A 19,254-nucleotide genomic window follows, 5' to 3' on the forward strand; every position below is an offset into this window, starting at 1 on the left:
CGCAACTGTCTTTCACATGGCTTGTTTTCATCCCTCACCCATGAGCATTGTTCCCCACTGTGTAGGAGGTCTAAGATCTTGTTCCATTGCCATGCAATCTCTTTCCCTTTAGGATCTGACTTTTTAAATTGTTTTAGTTGTATCAAGACTGGTGTGTGTGTGGGAAATGCTGCTGCTATCTATGCCAATGCTGGAATACCGGTACAACATTCACCAGGCAAAACAAAAAACCTGCGCAACTAAAGGGTGGGAACACACTGCATGCTGGGATGCCTGTCATGTGAGCAGCTGCAGCTAGCAAAAAACACCCGTGATCTTCCGGCTTCCCAGCCTTGCTAACAGGTTATTTCTGGTATCATTTATTACGGAAATTTGCGCTAAACTTCCACTACATTCCACTAGAATTCTGAAGCTAGCTTGTGCGTCATGTGAAAGATCAAATATAATGTGCAAATTACCAGGTAAGAAATAGTCAGAATCATGGGATAAAGTGCAGTGTGAAAGCAGCCATTGTGTAGTTTCATTAAGACAGACACCACATATCATTACTGATGCAACACTAGTTGGTTGACAGTTGAGGGGGTAGTCAAAGGGATATGGTCCCAGGAAGAGTCTCCCCAAACCATCAGTAACCTGGACTGCCATTCCATTCCACTGGGCTGTTTTTACAAGACTTCAAGTTTCATATTATTGCATGGTATTTCCTCCTCCTTACAGACATTATGGTATTCATAAGATATCTCAGCCAATGTGATGTTCTCCAGAAACTGGGGGATACAACTCCCATCAACCCCAGCCAGAATGGCCAGTGGTCAGGGGTGATAGGAGATGTACTTCAGTGATGTCTGGAGGGCACTGTGTTGACTGTCCATGACTTATATCAACAAGCAACCTGCTCCCAATTATCTAGTCTTAAGTTATCGTGCATAGAATAAGAACTTAATATGTGCAGGACTGCCTCTCAACAATTATCCTAAAAGCATCTAGGGACAGGGATACAACTTCTAAAGTGGAAGGCATGAATGCTAGGCAGTGTGAGCCTCAGCAGCTATCATTTTAGAAATAAAACACTTGATAAAAGAACATATTTCCATTATTATACCACGTACGATTTATTTATTTATTTATTTACAATATGATGGTCAGCTGCTGGCCTGACCCGCAGTGGAATTTGATCACGTTTCTGATGGTCTGTCCAGTGACTTCTGGCACTACTTGTGTGCCTGAGCTTCTCCTATCATGAAGGACTTGATTCTTTTGGCTTAAGTTAAGCCACGTCCTCTGATGACAGCCCCCCCCCCAAATAGGGTATGTGGAGCTGTGGCTGACAAAAAGCATTGTCAGTTCAGATTAATATGCAATATGTGGAAGCTGTGGGTGGTCTTTGAGGGGTGTAGTTACCATCGCTGTTTTTTTGGTACATGGTATTTTTAAACCTAGTAGAAAAGAGCTCAGTCCTGTAAACAAAATGCACTTTTAAATACCTAGGATGAATTCCTTGTGAAATTACCTATTAATGAAAAAGATGTATCTTTAATCCCATTTCTACATCTAGTTTTTTGCAAACAAAATCAATATTTATTATATTTGTTAGTATTAGCATTGATTAATCGCCTTCTACACATGGGTCTCAAGGCCATGTACAAGATAGAATAAAACAGCTTAAAGTTAAACACAGAAAACAACAGATACGTTTTTAAAAACAATGCAAACTAGACAGTCATGGCACAGACCTATTCATCTGGCAGGCAAAGCCCATCGGAACAAAAATGTTTTCAGTTGTTTCCAGAAAATGCAGATAATGGATGCCTGTCTTGTCTCAACAAGAATGCTCTTCCACGGAACCATAAAGCCATGGTGTCCAATTCTTTCTTGACTACTTGTGCTTGTTAGTGTGAAACAAGGCGGACAAAGTCTTGTTTGTTTATGTGTTTACCGCGTTGACCCGGTTTGCACATAACGCTGTGCCACAAATCTTGGCTTAAGTCAGGATATGCGTGAGTGGTGAGCACCTGGTTTTGCTCCTTTTATTATTATTATTATTATTATTATTATTATTATTATTATTATTATTGAATTTATTAGTCGCCCATCTGGCTGGTTCACCAGCCACTACATAAGGAGTGAACAAGCCAGCATTCAACACTTAAAAATAGTTTCCTGCAATGTGCGAATTGGGAACAAATGTTTACAAGCAAGCCAGGATTAGTATGCCAACTTTAAATCCTTATAGCTGGCCCACATGCCTAATCATTTCTGTGGTGAAACTAAATACTTGGCTTTGAACTAGAATATGTAGTTTTGGATCCAGAGGTCCCCTATGCAAACAGAAAGAAATTTTACCTCACACCAGGGGTCCCCAATTTTCTGATTCCCCTTTCCTTCAGCACTCCTCCCCCCCATACTGTTACAGACAGACCTCCAACCCTTGGTAACAGATTTTCATGGACCTGCTGTGGGAAGATGAAGGTGAGAGAAATGGAGTCCTGCTCGTGGAAGTTAGGATGCAAACCACTGAATTCAGTTTGTGATAGATGTTATCAGTTTCCTGTTTTCAATACTTAGCTGTATTTCAGAAACAATATAGATTGTTGCTCCATATAAATTAGCTATTTCAAGTTCTTACTATTTGCTGTTTGCTATTATACCATAGACGGTATTTTCACAACATGTATTCCAAGTAAATGTAACACAATGGCAGTATTAAAGCTTGTTTTTCAAAAGGAGGTAAAGAAATTTGCACAGCTAGAGATGTGAACTGAAAGAACTGGAGTGAAATCCTCTTAGCATAGCTTTGAAGTATTTATGTGGTCTGCGCCTTATGAAGATGAATTGCTGGGACTATAAATTATATAAAGTTAGGCATTTTGCAGTGTTTTCTTGTTTGTTAGATAGACAATTAAGTGTTAATTCACATCATAGTGATGAGCATAATCAGGGTCTAATAGGAACTGGCATCATGTCTTGTACTTGGCAAACTAGTAATGTAAATTTACCATTTTACTCAAATAATTCCACATCATGATTGAACAGAACAATTAATATTTTCCATATAATAATATAAATGTTCAGAAATCATGTTTCAAACAATATATAATAAATTAAACATTTTACAAGGAACCCTGATTAAAAATGTCTTTCCTTCCTTAGGTTGCCTTCTTTGCCAGTTTTTAAGAATAAAACATTTTCTGTGCATCCTATAAAATGCTATTTACCTGAGGCACTTGTGCTGTAAACTGAAGGACATGACATGAAACTGTAAAGCATCTGCAGTATAATACAATAAAGCAACCCATGATGGAGAAAATTCCTGTTCCATTAATTTCATAATTTCAGCCTGGAAAATTTCCTGATCTCCTTTCCTGATCTCCCTGTGCTCTTTGCTCTGCTCAAGTCCTTCTCTGCCTTCTGGTTATAAAGCCGGAAAAGGAGCTCTCTTGGCCAGGCACCACAGTGGAGTTCTAGATAGCTTTTCTCATCAGTGATTCTCCTCTATTGGCTAGCCTGGACCCAGGAGAGCTGCAATTGATCAGGATGCTGGTCTTCCTGCCACAATAAGAAGAGAGATGATGGTTGATTTTTCTCTGGTATTACAATGCCTGAATCCAGAAGCTTAGGGAAGTTAAATATCAATAATTCTACTCTGTTCTTTCACTTGAGGTAGGAAGACGATGACCATAGGGACTGATTCTCTATACTGCTCCACTGGGGCCTTTAAAGCCCCAGGGAAGTAGCAGCAACTCGCCTTGCTGCAGCCATTTCATGGCTACATAGGTCTCAGCCTCTCTAACAACAGTCTAAGTTGATCTTATGGCACAGTGATATGGAGAACCATTCATGTCTAGCTGGTTCTTGGCCTACTGTACACTGGATTTCTTCCTAGAGCACAGTGTGTTGTTTGCTATCAGTGCTTTCCTAGGAGCAGTGACCTGTGTGTTAAGAAAGGCATTTCCTTCTGCCTTTCAGTCAAAAAATTTGGCAGAAATACTTACAAATATGCATGTATAAATAATGCTGAATTCTCTATCAGCTATTATAAACTTTACATGTTAAGCATTTCCCCCTTATGTTAGCATTTTTTAAAGTCTCCAACTGATAGTGCTTTCCATGCAAACAGCAGAGTTTATGAAGTTGACAGTGTGGGCAAAAAGTGCAAATGCATGTAAACAAGTTGTTATGCTGTTCCAGTGCAAATCAGTGTCTTCAGCTGTGTTCATAAATGTAAAAGAAAACACTGGATTTTTTTCTCACTTGTTTCACCCTTTATTCCTGCGCAATAGTTTAAAAATAGTATTTTCAGCTAATGTTATAGAAGTTGTTCTTCCCCGCCCCGTCCCTTTTTCAATTAAATGAAATTGTTTCAAGTGTAGTTTAAAAGAAGACTGTGCAGGCAGTTTAGCTGGTTGCGTGCATGCATGTCCTAGGCTGAAAATGCAGAAATTGAACAGAATGAGGTACAGAGCAAGCAACTCCAGGTAACATGGCTCCAGTGGTTACTGGGTCTAGTAGCAGCCATTAGGACTGCGGCAGGAAAGGAAAGTCTCCCAGTCAACAGAAATTAGATGAGAGGTGCAGAGCAGTTGCCTAAAAGCAGAGAGGACCTTAGACTTATCAGTCACTCAGCTTTAAGGCACCCTGCCATACTTTTGCAAAACTCATTTGGTGTATGCACCATTTTTTATCTTGATTTCAGCTTCTTGCGTTCCATTGGAAACGGCTCCTGGTCACTTCCTTATTTATTAAAGAATGCAGAGCGATGTAAGGAACATACAAAGCTGCCTTATAGCTCAACCGTGTCTCTGCTGACTGACTGTGACTCTCCAGGGTCTCAGACATTTTGGACATTCTCAGCTCTACTTGGAGATGTCAAGGATTGAATCTAAAGCCTTAAAATAAAATAAAATTGACTGGCTGTAGCATTTACTTGACAGAAATCCTAAAGTACCTGCTTCAACACATAGCAGAACTTCCTTTTACAGGCTAAGCCGGGGTTCCATTGGTGGAAGACAACAGAATTACTCTGGGCCATTGAAGAAAGAGGCGAGATATTTCCAAAATCATGTCATGTTTGTGTTGGATGCCAGGAAAATGGAGTTGAAGAAGACAGTAGTTGGAATCAGGCAATCGGGAAACAAAACCCTTCTTGACATCACATACACAGGGAGTCAATCATTAAACCCCTCTTCTCCCACCCCATTGGCCCAACAAAGGGGGACAAAAAGGGTTTGAATCACCCTTCTCTTGATTCCCTGCTTAGAAGGAAACATTCCTTTCTGTATTAAGAAGAGAAAACACAACCCAATGGCTGCATGTCAGCTTGCTTAGGATATTATGGCTGAGGAGGTTCTTCAGGGATGTTAAGAGATGGGGGGGACTCACTCTTAGGGCCTGACCATATGACTGTATAATCTGCAGTATTATAGCTTTGGGTTCTCATTAATTCACCATCATTCATATAATGTTGCAAGGTAATATGGATTTTCACGTTAACAAATCCACATTAGAAATACCACTGAAAAAACAATATGCTTTCCTAAATAGATAATTGCATTAACGTCCGTGGACTCGGATGCAATGCCATAGACTTTCCTGCAATAGGCCAGCCTTTCCCAACTAGTGGATCACCAGATGATGTTGGACCACAACTCCCATCAGCCTCAGCCAGCATTGCCAATGGTCAGGAAAGATGGGGATTGTGGTCCAACAACATCTGGTGGCCCACTAGTTGGGAAAGGCTGCAATAGGCGGTCCATGGGCGTTCCTCCGTCATATGCCAAGCCCCTTGTCTCCTTCCCAACCAGCAGCACATCCACAAACGTACACATGCATGGAAATTTTAAAAAAAGATATACGTTTCTGTGCTCTTCCAAAAAAGCACACTAAAAGCAAACAACCATTATGGGCCAATCATTGAAAAGGGGTGGACTTAGGGGAGTGGCTAATACTAAAGCAATTTAGACCAAAAAAAAAAGCCCACACATATGGATGCTTGATAATCAGGTTTCTACAATAATCTGACCACAAACAGGACATGTATGGATCTCAACGCCACCAACTGAGTAGGGAAAACATGGATTTTTGCAGTTAGTTAGTTTAGCGCCGTTAGTTACAGTACATGCACATTTTTGGAAAGTGACGTATTTTACTTGGGTTTTGTCTTTTGTTAACCCATTTGAATGGCAAGGGAGTATAAATAAATGAATGAAAATAAATGAATAAATATGTTAAATGAAAAACCTTGCTTTCTTACTGTTAAAGTAGGTTCTCTTTTTCTTTCTTTTATAGCAAGAACATGCTAGTTGTTTTGAGATCCTTGATGAGGCCTAATAAAAAGGCTTCTCATCCTTGTGTTCGCACTTTGTTGAAATTTATCCTCTTTTTGCTTGACACTGTTTGCAGGAATAGGCTTCTGTTTTAATTAAAATACATGACTTCACTTGAAACCATAATATTCAACCCCTCCAGTGCTTTGTTCACCTTTTCGTAGAAATGTAATTTTCTATGGCTGTCCGTTCAGGGGATTTCGCTCTGTGTTTCTGCGTTGGAGCTCATTTTATTTTTAAAGTCTGATTTTTATGAAAACAAGACACTTGTTTTAAAGCATGCTTTATTTCCTGGGGAAAAATCTCTCTTGATAAAACAGTGTGTTAGAAGCTAATCTTTAACCTGTGGTTTCCTAAAGGGATTGGGGAAAAGTGAACATAACAAGATCTGCATTTTATTCTTTTTTTTTGTTCCTTCCAATATGCTAGCTGTTATGTTGAACAAAGGAATTGTAGTTGCTGCTAAAAAGTGTTTCAAAATGGAATAAACAACTGGATACAGATACCTTTTAAAATCAGTTGGTGGGGAGAGAAAGAATAATTTTAATGGGCTATAGTTCTGGCTTTGTCTGCCCCCCCCCTCCAATTATTAGTGTGATGATTCTCATAGGCTAAGGATCTTGCTTTGTCTGCTCCCCTCTTATTAATTAGTGTGATCATTGTAAGTAATGAAACATCACCTGTAGCCATGTTTTGTATATATTCTTGCTTTAGTGAAGTCAATGAAACATTAGATTCCTAGGATGGGAAAACAGTTTTTTGGGTCTTTTGAAGTTTCACCAATTTATTATGGCATAACTATTCGTGGATCAGAGTCCACTTCGTCAGATACACGCCTACTGAAGACTTTCTTGTATTCCAGCAGGCATGTTAACTGAATTCTGATTTTATGTTTAATTCATTTTTTTTTACTTTCATTGTATTGAGTTTTTTCTATGCCACTTAGAGACAACTGTAATTAAGAAATATATAAATTGTCTAAATAAAGAATGCATCTGAAGAAGTAGATTGTGGTACATGAAAGCTTTTGCAATGCTAAATTTGAAGGTATAATAGATTCCGCAACACACACTCTGTTGCTTTTTTGAAACATAGATTATTCATTTTGTATAGCAAGGATTATATACAGTAGCTAGACTTTGTTAACTCAAGCAGGTTTGTCATCCACAATCCTGTATTTTTTAATCTTCTGAGTACTTTTCTATCTTTCTGAAGAATTGCCATCCCGCTTTCTATGCTCTCACAGATTTAAAAGTAGGTACCATAATTCAAGGGATTCAGTGCCATCTTTAAACTTCTAGTTGCCTCTGGGAGCTTCTCAGAAGCACCCAGAGCTTCTATGTTTCCCTTAGGGAACAGATGGCCAAGTAGATTTTCAAGTCCCCCAAGCAGGTATTCACATCTTTTTCCACTGAGGGAAGCAGAGTAGGTTCTGGCAAGCTTTAACAGAGTTTGCTTTGTGCCATCAAATCAATAAAGTAACAGTCTGTGACACGCACCCCTTCTGCCATCCCCTGCCCTGTTAAAACTTCTCAGAACTGACTCTTCCTCCAAAAGCTTATCAGGGATATGAGTGTCTCAGCTACCTGGCAAGTGACAACCATTTTAAAATAAAACTGTGAAAACATTATTTTTCAAAAAACACAAATATTTCTCATACTAAATTTTACTTCAGTAACCAAAGCCTTAACATAGTGTCTGGGGGGAAAAAAGGGTGTGTGTGTCTCTGTGTACTCTTGTAATGTATAGCTAGATTTTTTTTCCCCTGTACCTTATTCCTGATTGCTTCTTTTTTGTTTCCAATGCACACTTGATTTTTTTATTTTTTATCTTAATTTTTATTGTGTACCATAGGATAGTACGAATATATAAAAAGCTACCAGTGCCATGAAAAAGTATTTGCTCCCTGTCCGATTTTCTGCATTGTTGCATATTTTTGGCACTGAACATTATCAGATCTTGAACCAAAACCTAATATTGAGAAACGGGAAGCCGAGTGAACAAACACACAATTTTAATACTTATTTCATTTATTTATTAAAGAAAATTAAGCAATACCTAATGCCCCCGTATGAAAAAGTAATTGCCCCCTTAGACTCAAAACCTGGTTACGTCACCTTTAGCAGCAATGACTGCAACCGAATGCTTCCTGTAGTTCCTGATCAGTCTCTTACAGCGCTGTGGTGGACTTTTGGCCCACTCCTCCATGCAGAACTGCTTTAACTCAGTGACATTTGTGAGTTTTTGAGCATGAACTGCTCCTTTCAGGTCCTGCCACAACAATTCAATGGGGTTTAGGTCTGGACTTTGAGTAGGCCATTCCAAAACTTTAAATTTCTTGTTCCTCCACCATTCTGATGTAGACTTGCTTGTGTGTTTCGGATCATTGTCTTGCTGCATGACCCAGCCGCGCTTCAGCTTCAGCTGACGGACAGATGGCCTGACATTCGCCTGTAGAATTCTCTGAGACAAAGCAGAATTCATAGTTCCTTCAATGATGGCAAGTTGTCCAGGTCCTGACAGAGCAAAGCATTCCCAAATCATGATTCTGCCACCACCATGCTTGACTGTTAGTATAAGGTTCTTCATGTGGAATGCAGTGTTTGTTTTTCACCAGACATAACGGAGCCCATGTCACCCAAGAAGTTCCATCTTTGACTCATCTGTCCATAGAACATTGTTCCAGAACTCTTGAGGATCATTCAGGTGCTTTTTGGCAAGCTCTAGATGAACATTCATGTTCTTCTTTGTGAGCAATGGTTTTCGCCTTGCTACTCTGCCATGAATCCCATTTTTGATGGTGGAGTCATGCACACTAACCTTGGCTGAGGCGAGAGAGGCCTGCAGATCCCTGGATGTTGTTCTGGGGTCCTTCGTGACTTCTTTGATGATTTTACACCTTGCTCTTGGAGGGATTTTGGCAGGACAGCCACTCCTGCTGTCCCAAACCTTCTCCATTTGGTCAATATGGCTCTGGCTGTGGTTCGGTGGAGCCCCAGAGCCTTAGAAATGGCTTTGTAACCTTTCCAGACTGATATACATCAACAACTATTTTCCGGAGGTGTTCAGGAATTTCTTTTGATTGTGGCATGATGTGGCTTTGTAAGCTGTGTGCTGGCAACTTCAGTCTGATGGCAAGGGCCAAAGTTAGTCAGATTTATATTGGGCAGGGCTGGCCCAAAGCAGGCCTGATTGTTTACCAAGGTATTCAAACTTCTGGCCCTAATAATCCCTTTCATTGGGTTGAGTTAATAGGGGAGCAATTACTTGTTCACACAGGGGCATTGGGTGTTGCCTAACTTTCTTTAATAAATAAATGAAATAAGTATCAAAATTGTGTGTTGTTTGTTCACTCGGCTTCCCTTTTCTCTAATATTAGGTTTTGGTTCAAGTTCTGACAACATTCAGTTGCAAAAATATGCAACAATGCAGAAAATCAGACAGGGGGCAAATACTTCTTCACAGCACTGTACATTTGTTCCTTGAGCTAATGGTGTTAATAACTTCCCCAAATTTGTCATTCCAATCAGAAATAAAAATTGCCCTTTTTTCAATAAATCTGTTTTCACACAGAATATTTTCCCTTGCATGATTCTAAGCTGTTTTATATTTTATCAACATATCCCAAATCCTAAAAACTCATTCAGAAGGAAGGAGAGAGATCCTCCTTTCAATTCATAGAGACATTTTTGCTGAAGCCAAAAGAACATTACCAACTCTATATCAATATAATATGTAATAAAATTAATGCACTTGTTTTTGCCTTTCATCTGAACTGAGTGTGATTGGTCGGGTTTACTCAAAGTGCTTATAAGGCTAGTATGTTGTTACTTTTGTTTGTAGTGTGATGATCTGAAAAGCCCAAATTGTGTTGACTGCTTGGCCTGAATTGTACGCCAGGGATAGATAAAGTATCTTCAGGGTACAAAGTCAATTTACAAAACAGTGGTACACTATTGTTCTTGCCTTTGGAGGGGTGTGTTGTTGTTTTGTGTGTGGAGGTTTTATATGTGACCACACCACGATTGTTTCTTTGTTAGACTGATTGCTGGCTGTTAAGCCAAGATGGTTAGTTGATGTTTCATCAAGGAAAGCTAACGACAAGAGGGGGTCTCCTGATAGCTTGGAATCTCTCTCCAGCTTTTGGAACACAATGCCAGTCAGAGTATGGAGAAGGTGAGAATTCCACAACTGAGTAACGGGAGCAAATGCAGCAAAAAGGATTCTGCAGTTTGAATTGAGAGAGAGGGAGTGAGCTGAGATTTTCTAACTGGAATTGGCTGAAACTGAAGTATAGCCTGGCAGGGGAGCTGTACAAGCTGCTTTCTGGGAATGTAATGCAGACTGTGTTGTCTGTTCATAGACATATATTTGCCTTGTTTCTAATATTTGCTTTATTTACCAATATAGATACACATTATAATCTCCAGTGCTCTTCTATTTACGAAATCCATGGAAGCTAAACATAGAAACACTGTTTCTGGAACGTCTTACCTTGTGGAAGGGGAGAGGTCATAACAGTATTTATTAGCAGATGCTCTTTGAGGGTACCATGCCACATTAGCATTAGGTGGGAAAACTCCTGTGGGTAGTGCTATTGATACTTAAGAAGAGAACCGTTTCCTTAGATTATCATCAAAAAACAAATGCCATTTGGCTATCATTGGTCTTACAATCTCATATAACCCCACAAGTGCCTTATTTTTAGGGGTTTGCCTCTTATGTCTACTGAAGTATGGAATACTTTATGTAAATACACATGCAGTAGGGCCCCGCTTTACAGCGTTCCGCTAATGCAGCGGTTGTCAATTGCAGAAAAGCCCCGCTCTTACAGCGCTTGTTCCGCTTTTACAGCGTTTTTTTGCCGTCGGGCACCATTTTGGTCAATGTTAGTCAATGGGTTCTGCTTTACAGCGGTTTTCGCTTTACAGCGGGGGTCTGAAACATAACCCGCTGTATGAGTGGGGCCCTACTGTATATAGCTATAAAACAGTGGTTTTCACAACCATTTTCTGTGTAAGAGCATCATAATTATGCACTCCTGGCTCTATAAGAATATTTTGAAAAACTAGTATTATTTAAATAACTAACAATCTGAATTTTATTCACCTACTCTAAGGCTTTTGCGAAATGCCAGAATGTGTTAAGATTGCAGTAAAATATGGTTCAGAGCTATGAAAACACTATTACCAGAGTAAAAAAATGGGTATTGTGCTATTGTTAGAAGATAACAAAAGTGAGATAATAATCAAAGGCTTAAGCAGCATGGTTTGTTTTTTGTAAAGCTTTAATTAAAGAACATGCAATTAAGCCATCACCTCTTGAGTCTATCTAAAGATGCCCAGAACCTTGGAAGACATTGTAAAAACAACAACACAAACTCAGGAATTGTCAATTAAGATGCTAATCCCTCTCACAAATATGACAGCTTATCTGAGGGCTAAAGAATTAGAAGATAGAGTCTGCTGTTAATAAGCACGTCCTTTAATAATCTTGTATTTTATTTCCAATAATGTAAGTACATGCAAAAATCTGGTCTGGAATTAGAGTGCTTCTTTGTAAAATTATGAAAATAACCTGATAGAGATTCAGTGAAATTGATCAGGTATGGAACAGAGTAAAGGCTGGGCTGTATCCCAAACAGCCTGTGTATTTTGAAATATGAAAATCTATAACTGCTTGTTATGAGAGATTGTGAACTGGATTCTGCAAGATAATGTTCACTCAGTCTTTTAGAGTGATTTCTATCTCTGTTTTGTTCCTTTTGCTCTGAGCGAGCCTTTGGGATAGAGCAGTATAAAAATGCAAAAAAATGCTGTGGCTTGGATCTAAAGAACTACTTTAGATATACTCTAGAGCTTGAGCACGCCCAATGGGATTTTTTTATATTTCTCTTTGAACAGCTCCATACCATATCACAAACTAAGTCCCTTCTGTACCCAAAGGTGTTTGCCAGGAGAAATGGCAGCCTGCTATTTAAGAAGCAAAGGCTGCTTAAGCAAACAAAACTAGTTAAGTTTTTTTGGTCCAGGGAGGAGCCATAGCTCAATGGCTGTGCAAAAGGTCCTACGCTCAATCCCTGGCATTGTCAGGGATTGCTGAGAAAGGCTCCTGCTTGAAACCTTGGAGAGCTGCTGCCAGTCATTGTTGACAATAGTGAGCTAAATAAATCAAAGGTCTGACTTGGTTTGAGGCAGCTATGTTCCTACATGTCCCAGTTGTTATACATTATGAAAACATATTTATGAAAATCTTCCAACAATTGCCATATTCATATGATGTATCCAGCCGTGCCTCTCTGCAGATGGATCCAATAGAGGCTGTTCATTAGAGGAAGGACAGAGGTAGCATTTTGGCAACATCCTTTCCCCTTGTAGCCACCAAGTCTCTCATGTCGTTTGAGAACTCCACACACACACACTGGAGCAGATTTGGGGGGGTGTAGTGGGGAAGGAGGAATTGGCAAAAACTTGTTTTCAACCTCCTTCCTCCAGCACCAGCAGAATTCCCCTAAACACAAATCTGGGTCCAACCTATTTATTTATTTATTTAAAATATTTCTATCCTGCCCTTCTACCCTGTAATAGGGCACTCAGGGCGGCTTACAAAAATAAAATCAAACATGTACATAATAAAATTGTAAACAATAAAACCACAAAAATGTTAAAATACATAAAACACAATTAAAATATATAAAATACTATATACTGTATGTGTGTGTGTGTGTATATATGTATATATACACATATACACACACACACATATATATATAGGGAGTGGTACTAAAGGGGACTAGAAGGGTAAAATTTAATGTAGAGAGCATAAAATCATAAAACCAGTGTCAGGCTCTACCTTCAGTCCTTCCTAAAGGCTCTCCGGAACAAGATCATTTTCAGAAGTCTCCGGAAAACCATCAGGGAGGGAGCAGAGCAGACTTCTTGGAATAGAGTGTTCCAAAGCTTGGGGGCCACAGCTGAAAAAGTTCTCTCCCGTGTGCCTGTCAGTCTAATGTCTTTCACTCCAGGCATGCAGAGGAAACCAGAGGCAGATGACCGTAAATTCCGGGTAGGTACATATGGGTGTAAGCGGTCCCTCAGGTACATTGGTCCAAGGCCTTTTAGGGCTTTAAAGGTCAGAACCAGCACTTTGAATTGGGCCTGGAAGCAAATTGGGAGCCAGTGGAGTCAATAAAGCACAGGGATGATATGCTCCCTGCACCGTGCTCCAGTTAACATTCTGGCTGCTGCATTTTGAACCAACTGTAATTTCCGAACCATTTTCAAAGGCAGCCCCACACAGAGTACGTCACCAATGCATGTGTCACTGTGGCCAAGTCAACTACCTCCAGGAACGGATGCAGCTTGTAGACCAGTTTGAGTTAGCCAAAAGCACTCGGGGCTACCACAGCCACCTGATAATCAAGCAGCAGGGCAGGATCCAGGAGGACTCCCAAACTGCAGACCTGCTCCTTCAAGGGGAGTGCAACCCCGTCCCTGGTGCAGTTTTTCCCTTGACCAACAGTACTTCTGTCTTGTCTGGATTAAGTTTCAGTTTATTAGCCACATCCAGCCCTTCACAGCCTCCAGGCACCAGTTTAGATTAAAAACCTATTGTTTTTAAGGTGGCCAGGTACTGGCCACACCTGCTTTTCCTCCCACCCTGCAAATAGCACTCTCCTTTTCAAATCCTAAATCAGATTTATGCACAGGAGATGTGAGAGCTAGCATTCTACCCAAATATGCTGCTGTCTATGTGTTGCTGTACAATGTGCCATATCAGTGCCGTATTAGCCTTGTGGCAGAGCAATATTTAGGGCACTTCACGGAAACTATTGGTGTTAATGTGATCTTTGATTTTAATGTGTGTGTTTTTTTACCTTAGCCTCAGACAGATTGGTTGAAAAGCACAGCTGAAAGCATAATACCTTCTGTTCAGCCAGGCATTGCTAATGAGAGATAAATGGGAATATCATCCCTGTCATGTCTCATTGTCCATCTGTCTCTTTCTCTAGGAGGTGATTTTCTCTCCTTTTTAAGAAAGAAGAAGGATGAGCTAAAAACCAAACAACTAGTGAAATTTTCATTAGATGTTGCTGCTGGGATGGCATATCTTGAATCCAAAAACTGTATACACAGGTAAGATCAATCCAGATGTTCTGCCCTTTAATCATTTGAATGTCTAGACAAGTGTATGGATATGTAGAAAGTAAAATAAATGGATGACTGGATTCAGTTGTATTCAGACTTCACATCAAACCATACTTTTGCTGATCATAGTTTAGAACCCCAAACCATGACAAACAAATGTAGTTTAGTGTGACATCGGAATTAGATCTATAGTTTGTATATTTCTTTGACAGTTTCTCAGGGAGGGCAAGTTATGTTTCACATTTAACCCAATGCTACGAACATAGTTCAAAAGGAGGCAAGACATTGTGGGCTAATTAATTAACCAGTTAAAGCTCTGTCTCAAGTAAAATTGTTGATTTTTTTCCCCATTGCCGGAAGAGATATTTGGATTCATTGTTTCTCTTGAGAAACATGAGTGCTCAGGCGAGAATATACCAGATAATTGAAATTTATTTATACCTGGCCTTTCAAACAACTGATCTTCAAGATGGTGTATAGTAATACAAAACACCAACAAACCTCACAAAGATGCACACAGCACAGCAGTCTGGTCAGTTAGTGGGGCCAAAGTGTGTCTCTGTGCAGTACTATTGTTGAAGCTGACCTTTCCTGTCTGATAAGGAACTGCTTCTTTTATGGCCAATGGCAGTCAGTCTGAACTTCCCTGTGCCATTACATTTTTCCTAGGAGGCAGATAGCAGAGTCCAGAATATGCTTCCCTTCAGTTCTGCAGACTCAGGGTGACAAAGTGCTTTCTTACGAAGAGAATCCTGCATATATGTTTGCTACATTTTAGCAATTGACTGTTGTTTTGTTAATGTCTGTCCCTCCAAAGACTTATGTAATTAGTGAATTACAGCAGGAAAAAATTGTTCTGTTTGTTTGTTTTCATCCCACATTTATCATTTGAAAGTCCCAGTGTGGCATAGTGGTTAGAGTGTCAGTCTATGACTTGAGAGGCCAGGGTTCAAATCCCCATTCAGCCATGAATCTTGCTGGGTGATCTTGGGCCAGGTACAATTTCTCAACCTAACCTACCTCACAGGGTTGTTGTGAGGATAAAATGGAGAGAGAAGGGAACCATGTACACCACCTTGTGCTTCTTGGAGGAAAGGTGGGATACAAATGTAATAAACAAATGTAACAAACAAAAATTTGAGGTTTGACATGGAACTTTAAGATATAAATTCAAGAATTGAGAATGGGATGTTGTACTAAACAAGATATTGGAAACTTGTGGCCCTCCAGCTGTTTTGGATTACGTCTCCCATAATCACTTATCATTGGCCGTCTTGACTAGGTCTACTGGGAGTTAAGAGTTCCATAACATTTGGAAGGCTGCACGTTCCCCATCTCTGCACTAAATTATTGTTTACTTTTACATGAACAAGCTTGAATATTATCTCCCCCAGTGTGGCTAATATAAATTCTATTTTTAATTATGATTTATTGAAACAAGCCACTTTCACTTATCACAGTTTGAAGTTGGCTTGATTCAATGAACCATAGTTAAGACTAACCAGAGTTTGTCCACTTTCAGACAAAACATAAAGGGTGATTCTTTTAAAATGGAAACGATTTCTTCTGAACAAGGAGTGGGGAAGCGAGGAGCACTAGTCCCAGGCTCATTCAGATAAGAATCATATGACCAATGATTATTGGGTTTGGTTACAAAAGCAGCCACAGTTGAAACCAGTTCTCTTCAGATCATTAGGTTCCCTGCCTGTTTGCCTGAAACCAAGAATCACTTGCTACAGGCACCCAGGTTTGCATTTATGACATCCGTGTAGCTTTTATCAACACCTATCTGTACTCTAAAGTTCAGTATTGCAGGGTCTTATGAAAACAACAGTGGCACCTACCAGAGACTGTTTTCATGTGGCTATTTTTTCAATGGGAATGTGTATGCAGTATTGGGGAGAAAGGTTAGTGGGAACTGAGCTGTACTTGGAGACCAATAGCCATTTCCATGCTCATGGACACTGAAATAAATGCAGCTGTAATCACAGGAATGACTACTGACTCACCAATATATATACATGTATTATATGGAGTCAGACCATTAGTCCAGTTAGCTCAGTATTGCCACTTTGCACAAACCAGTAGTGGCTCGCCAGGTTTCTGACAGAAGTCTTTCCAGGCCCTCCCTAGAGAAGCTGGCTATCGAAATTGGGACTTCCTGCATGAAAAGCCTGTGTGCTACTCTATGAAGTATTTGGTTTCTGTCTACGAATGAAAGCTAGACAGCCTTCTACAAAATACAGTTCTGGAGCTGTTTATAAAAATTAATTTACCAAAACTAATAGGTATTCACCATAGATATCAGACCTATTTTTGCAGGGGGATAACAAATGCTGATGCCAAAGATCACTTCTTAGTCTGAAGGTGCCCCAAGATTTTTTTACATCATCTTTTCTGCATCAGATTAAAGTGCTCCCCTCTGGCCACGTTCAGGAATACCCTTTTTATTCAAGGTACCTTTCCCCAGACACATATTTATATAGATATGGGAAGAAGGGCTACTAGGCTGAAAGCATGAATTATGAGCAACTTGAAGCATATTTGTCACAGGTGCAAATAATATTTTAGGAAATTATTAGCAACTTGTATCTTGAATTATTAGTCTCACATGTAATTAATATAATTAATAGAGAATTGCTGATATAATTGATAACCGAGGGAACTGTCCTCATTTATGAAGATGCTTCCAGACTTTAGCGCAGTTCTTATCTACGTAAAACACACCTAGAACTAACTCTGCAGTAATTTCTTTTGTATTTGTGCTCGTGTGTACATGAAGGTTTGCTGGGATGACCTCCCCACCATTCTCTGTCCCTTGCAGTACATTTTGCGATTTAATTTAATGTAATGTGAGGGCCGTATGAATGTGTTTACTGTTACATGTACTTAGATTGGACAGTTGATACAGTATACCTCAGTCTAATTTGAAGTACAATGGGCACACAGTTCAAGAAGACTCTCTACTAAGTTAGAAAGAGTTCAGATAATATACATGTATAAAAAATATTAGAATCCTAATGGACAGCTGCATAATTTACTCCCAGATGTTTTGAATATGTTTTCAGCTTTGAAGCACAATACATAGAGAATTATCCTCTTTCATTTCATTTGTTATGGATCCATAGTTATTTGTCAAGCTGACACTGCAGTATTGTGGGGGGTTTCATGTTTTAGAGAAAGAGCTGTGTTTGTAATAAGTTGCCAAGCTGGACTCATTTTTAACATTCAGTTAAGCATAACTTTGGAGAAAAACATTTGTTTTACCTCTCAATAAGTTTAACATTCCACTTAATCTCTTGTTGTTCCTCTTCCCTCTTCTTCTCTCTCTCTCTCTCTCTCTCTCTCTTTGTTTATGTAAATTTTATGTGATGGAGTTTTTCTGTTAATACGGTTCCAGTAGTGCTTAGTTCCCCACCATTTAAGACAATAAGGGAGCAGAATAGCATCTGATCATTAATGAGCAATTTTAATTCTCTGGAGTGAAGTTTCCCCTCCCATCCCTTTCCTTCTCCCTTGAATATAGGGAATCATTTTGTATATAAATTACATGAACAGGCAGATTTGCTATTATCATATCTGCCATTTGAGTCATTAAAAACTCCTTTGGCTGCAAAAAAGCCATAATGTAGATCCATGGCTGAATGAAAACATGTTGGGTACATAAATATAACTTATGAACATTTTACTTGGCATCATGCATTATAGAGCAATGTGCATCATTAAATCATATTTTCTCTTCCAAAATAAGTGCAGTAATATAAAAAATAATGAAATGTGACACTTTTGTTAACTTATCCCATATTGTCAAAGTCAAATTTTTAAAAAGGATTCCAAAGAAGGTTAGCTCATAGGAAGAAGACTTGTATTAGCTCTTGGATCCAATCCTCACTGGTGCTGCAATGATCAGGCCCAGTTTCTGTTAACTGTGTCTTGCTCTTAAGTCATGGCAAAGCTATGAGGATAAGGACAAGTATGTTCCTCTGGTGGGAACTAGGCAAGGCAGGTTGCTTCTGAATCCATTGCATATAATGCTGTGTCATTTATGTATAAACCTTTGAGGGTAGCAACATCATAGTGATGGAATTTGGCAAAGAGGTATAGTCAAGCAACTCTGCCCCACTTGTCAGACTTATCACCTTCTAGTCTCTGTTCCCTACTGCTGATGCTGCAAAAAACAATCCAAAGATTGTAGGCTTCAGGAGACCAACCAAAGCCATCTAACCAAATTTTTTAAACATCCAGCAGATTGGCAGGAAATAATAGATTACACCAAAATTGCCATTGAGGGCTATGATAGAAGGCTGCGACTTTAGCAGTAGTCTGCCGGCCTCAAGTATGCTAAAGAAAGCCAGCAAGAATGGGGCCCTGAGGAGCTGGATCCCACTATGTCTTGGGTATTAATGCCTCTAGCAATACCATAGTGTAATAATAGGAGATACATGGTAATTGTTATCCCCATCCCTGGGGACCCCTCTGCATCAACCTTGCAGTATTTTTTTTCTCACAAATTGTACATGCCAGGAAAATTCATGGCTACTAATAAGATACTAAAGTGCATGTTTCCTTCAGTTCTTTCAGAGTTTTATACTATCTTGGCTTACAGGGCCTTCTCATGAGATTGCACAAGACTTTAGGTCCCCAGGCCCTTCTCATAGAATCTTGGGAGAGAAGGAAAGCCCCAAGGTCTGCTTGATTGCATAAAATTTGAGCCCTCATGGATCCTTTCCCAGTAAGGAAACCTGCTTTTTTTTAAAAGCATAACTATATGCTCTGGGTCTCCA

At 39.6% G+C, this 19,254-nt stretch overlaps 1 protein-coding gene across 7 annotated transcripts in view; it reads left to right on the plus strand.

Moving 5' to 3' along the window:
- The window catches only part of FER (FER tyrosine kinase), a 268,182-nt gene that overhangs the window by 193,722 nt on the left and 55,206 nt on the right, over positions 1-19,254 (plus strand). For all 7 annotated transcript variants that reach the window (XM_061623654.1, XM_061623709.1, XM_061623700.1 and 4 more), the window contains exon 17: positions 14,335-14,458. In XM_061623654.1, the coding sequence (XP_061479638.1) occupies positions 14,335-14,458 (124 nt within the window). The remainder of the gene's footprint in view (positions 1-14,334; positions 14,459-19,254) is intronic.

This window comes from Rhineura floridana, chromosome 1 (assembly GCF_030035675.1).
Source record: "Rhineura floridana isolate rRhiFlo1 chromosome 1, rRhiFlo1.hap2, whole genome shotgun sequence".
Taxonomy (NCBI): domain Eukaryota; kingdom Metazoa; phylum Chordata; class Lepidosauria; order Squamata; family Rhineuridae; genus Rhineura; species Rhineura floridana.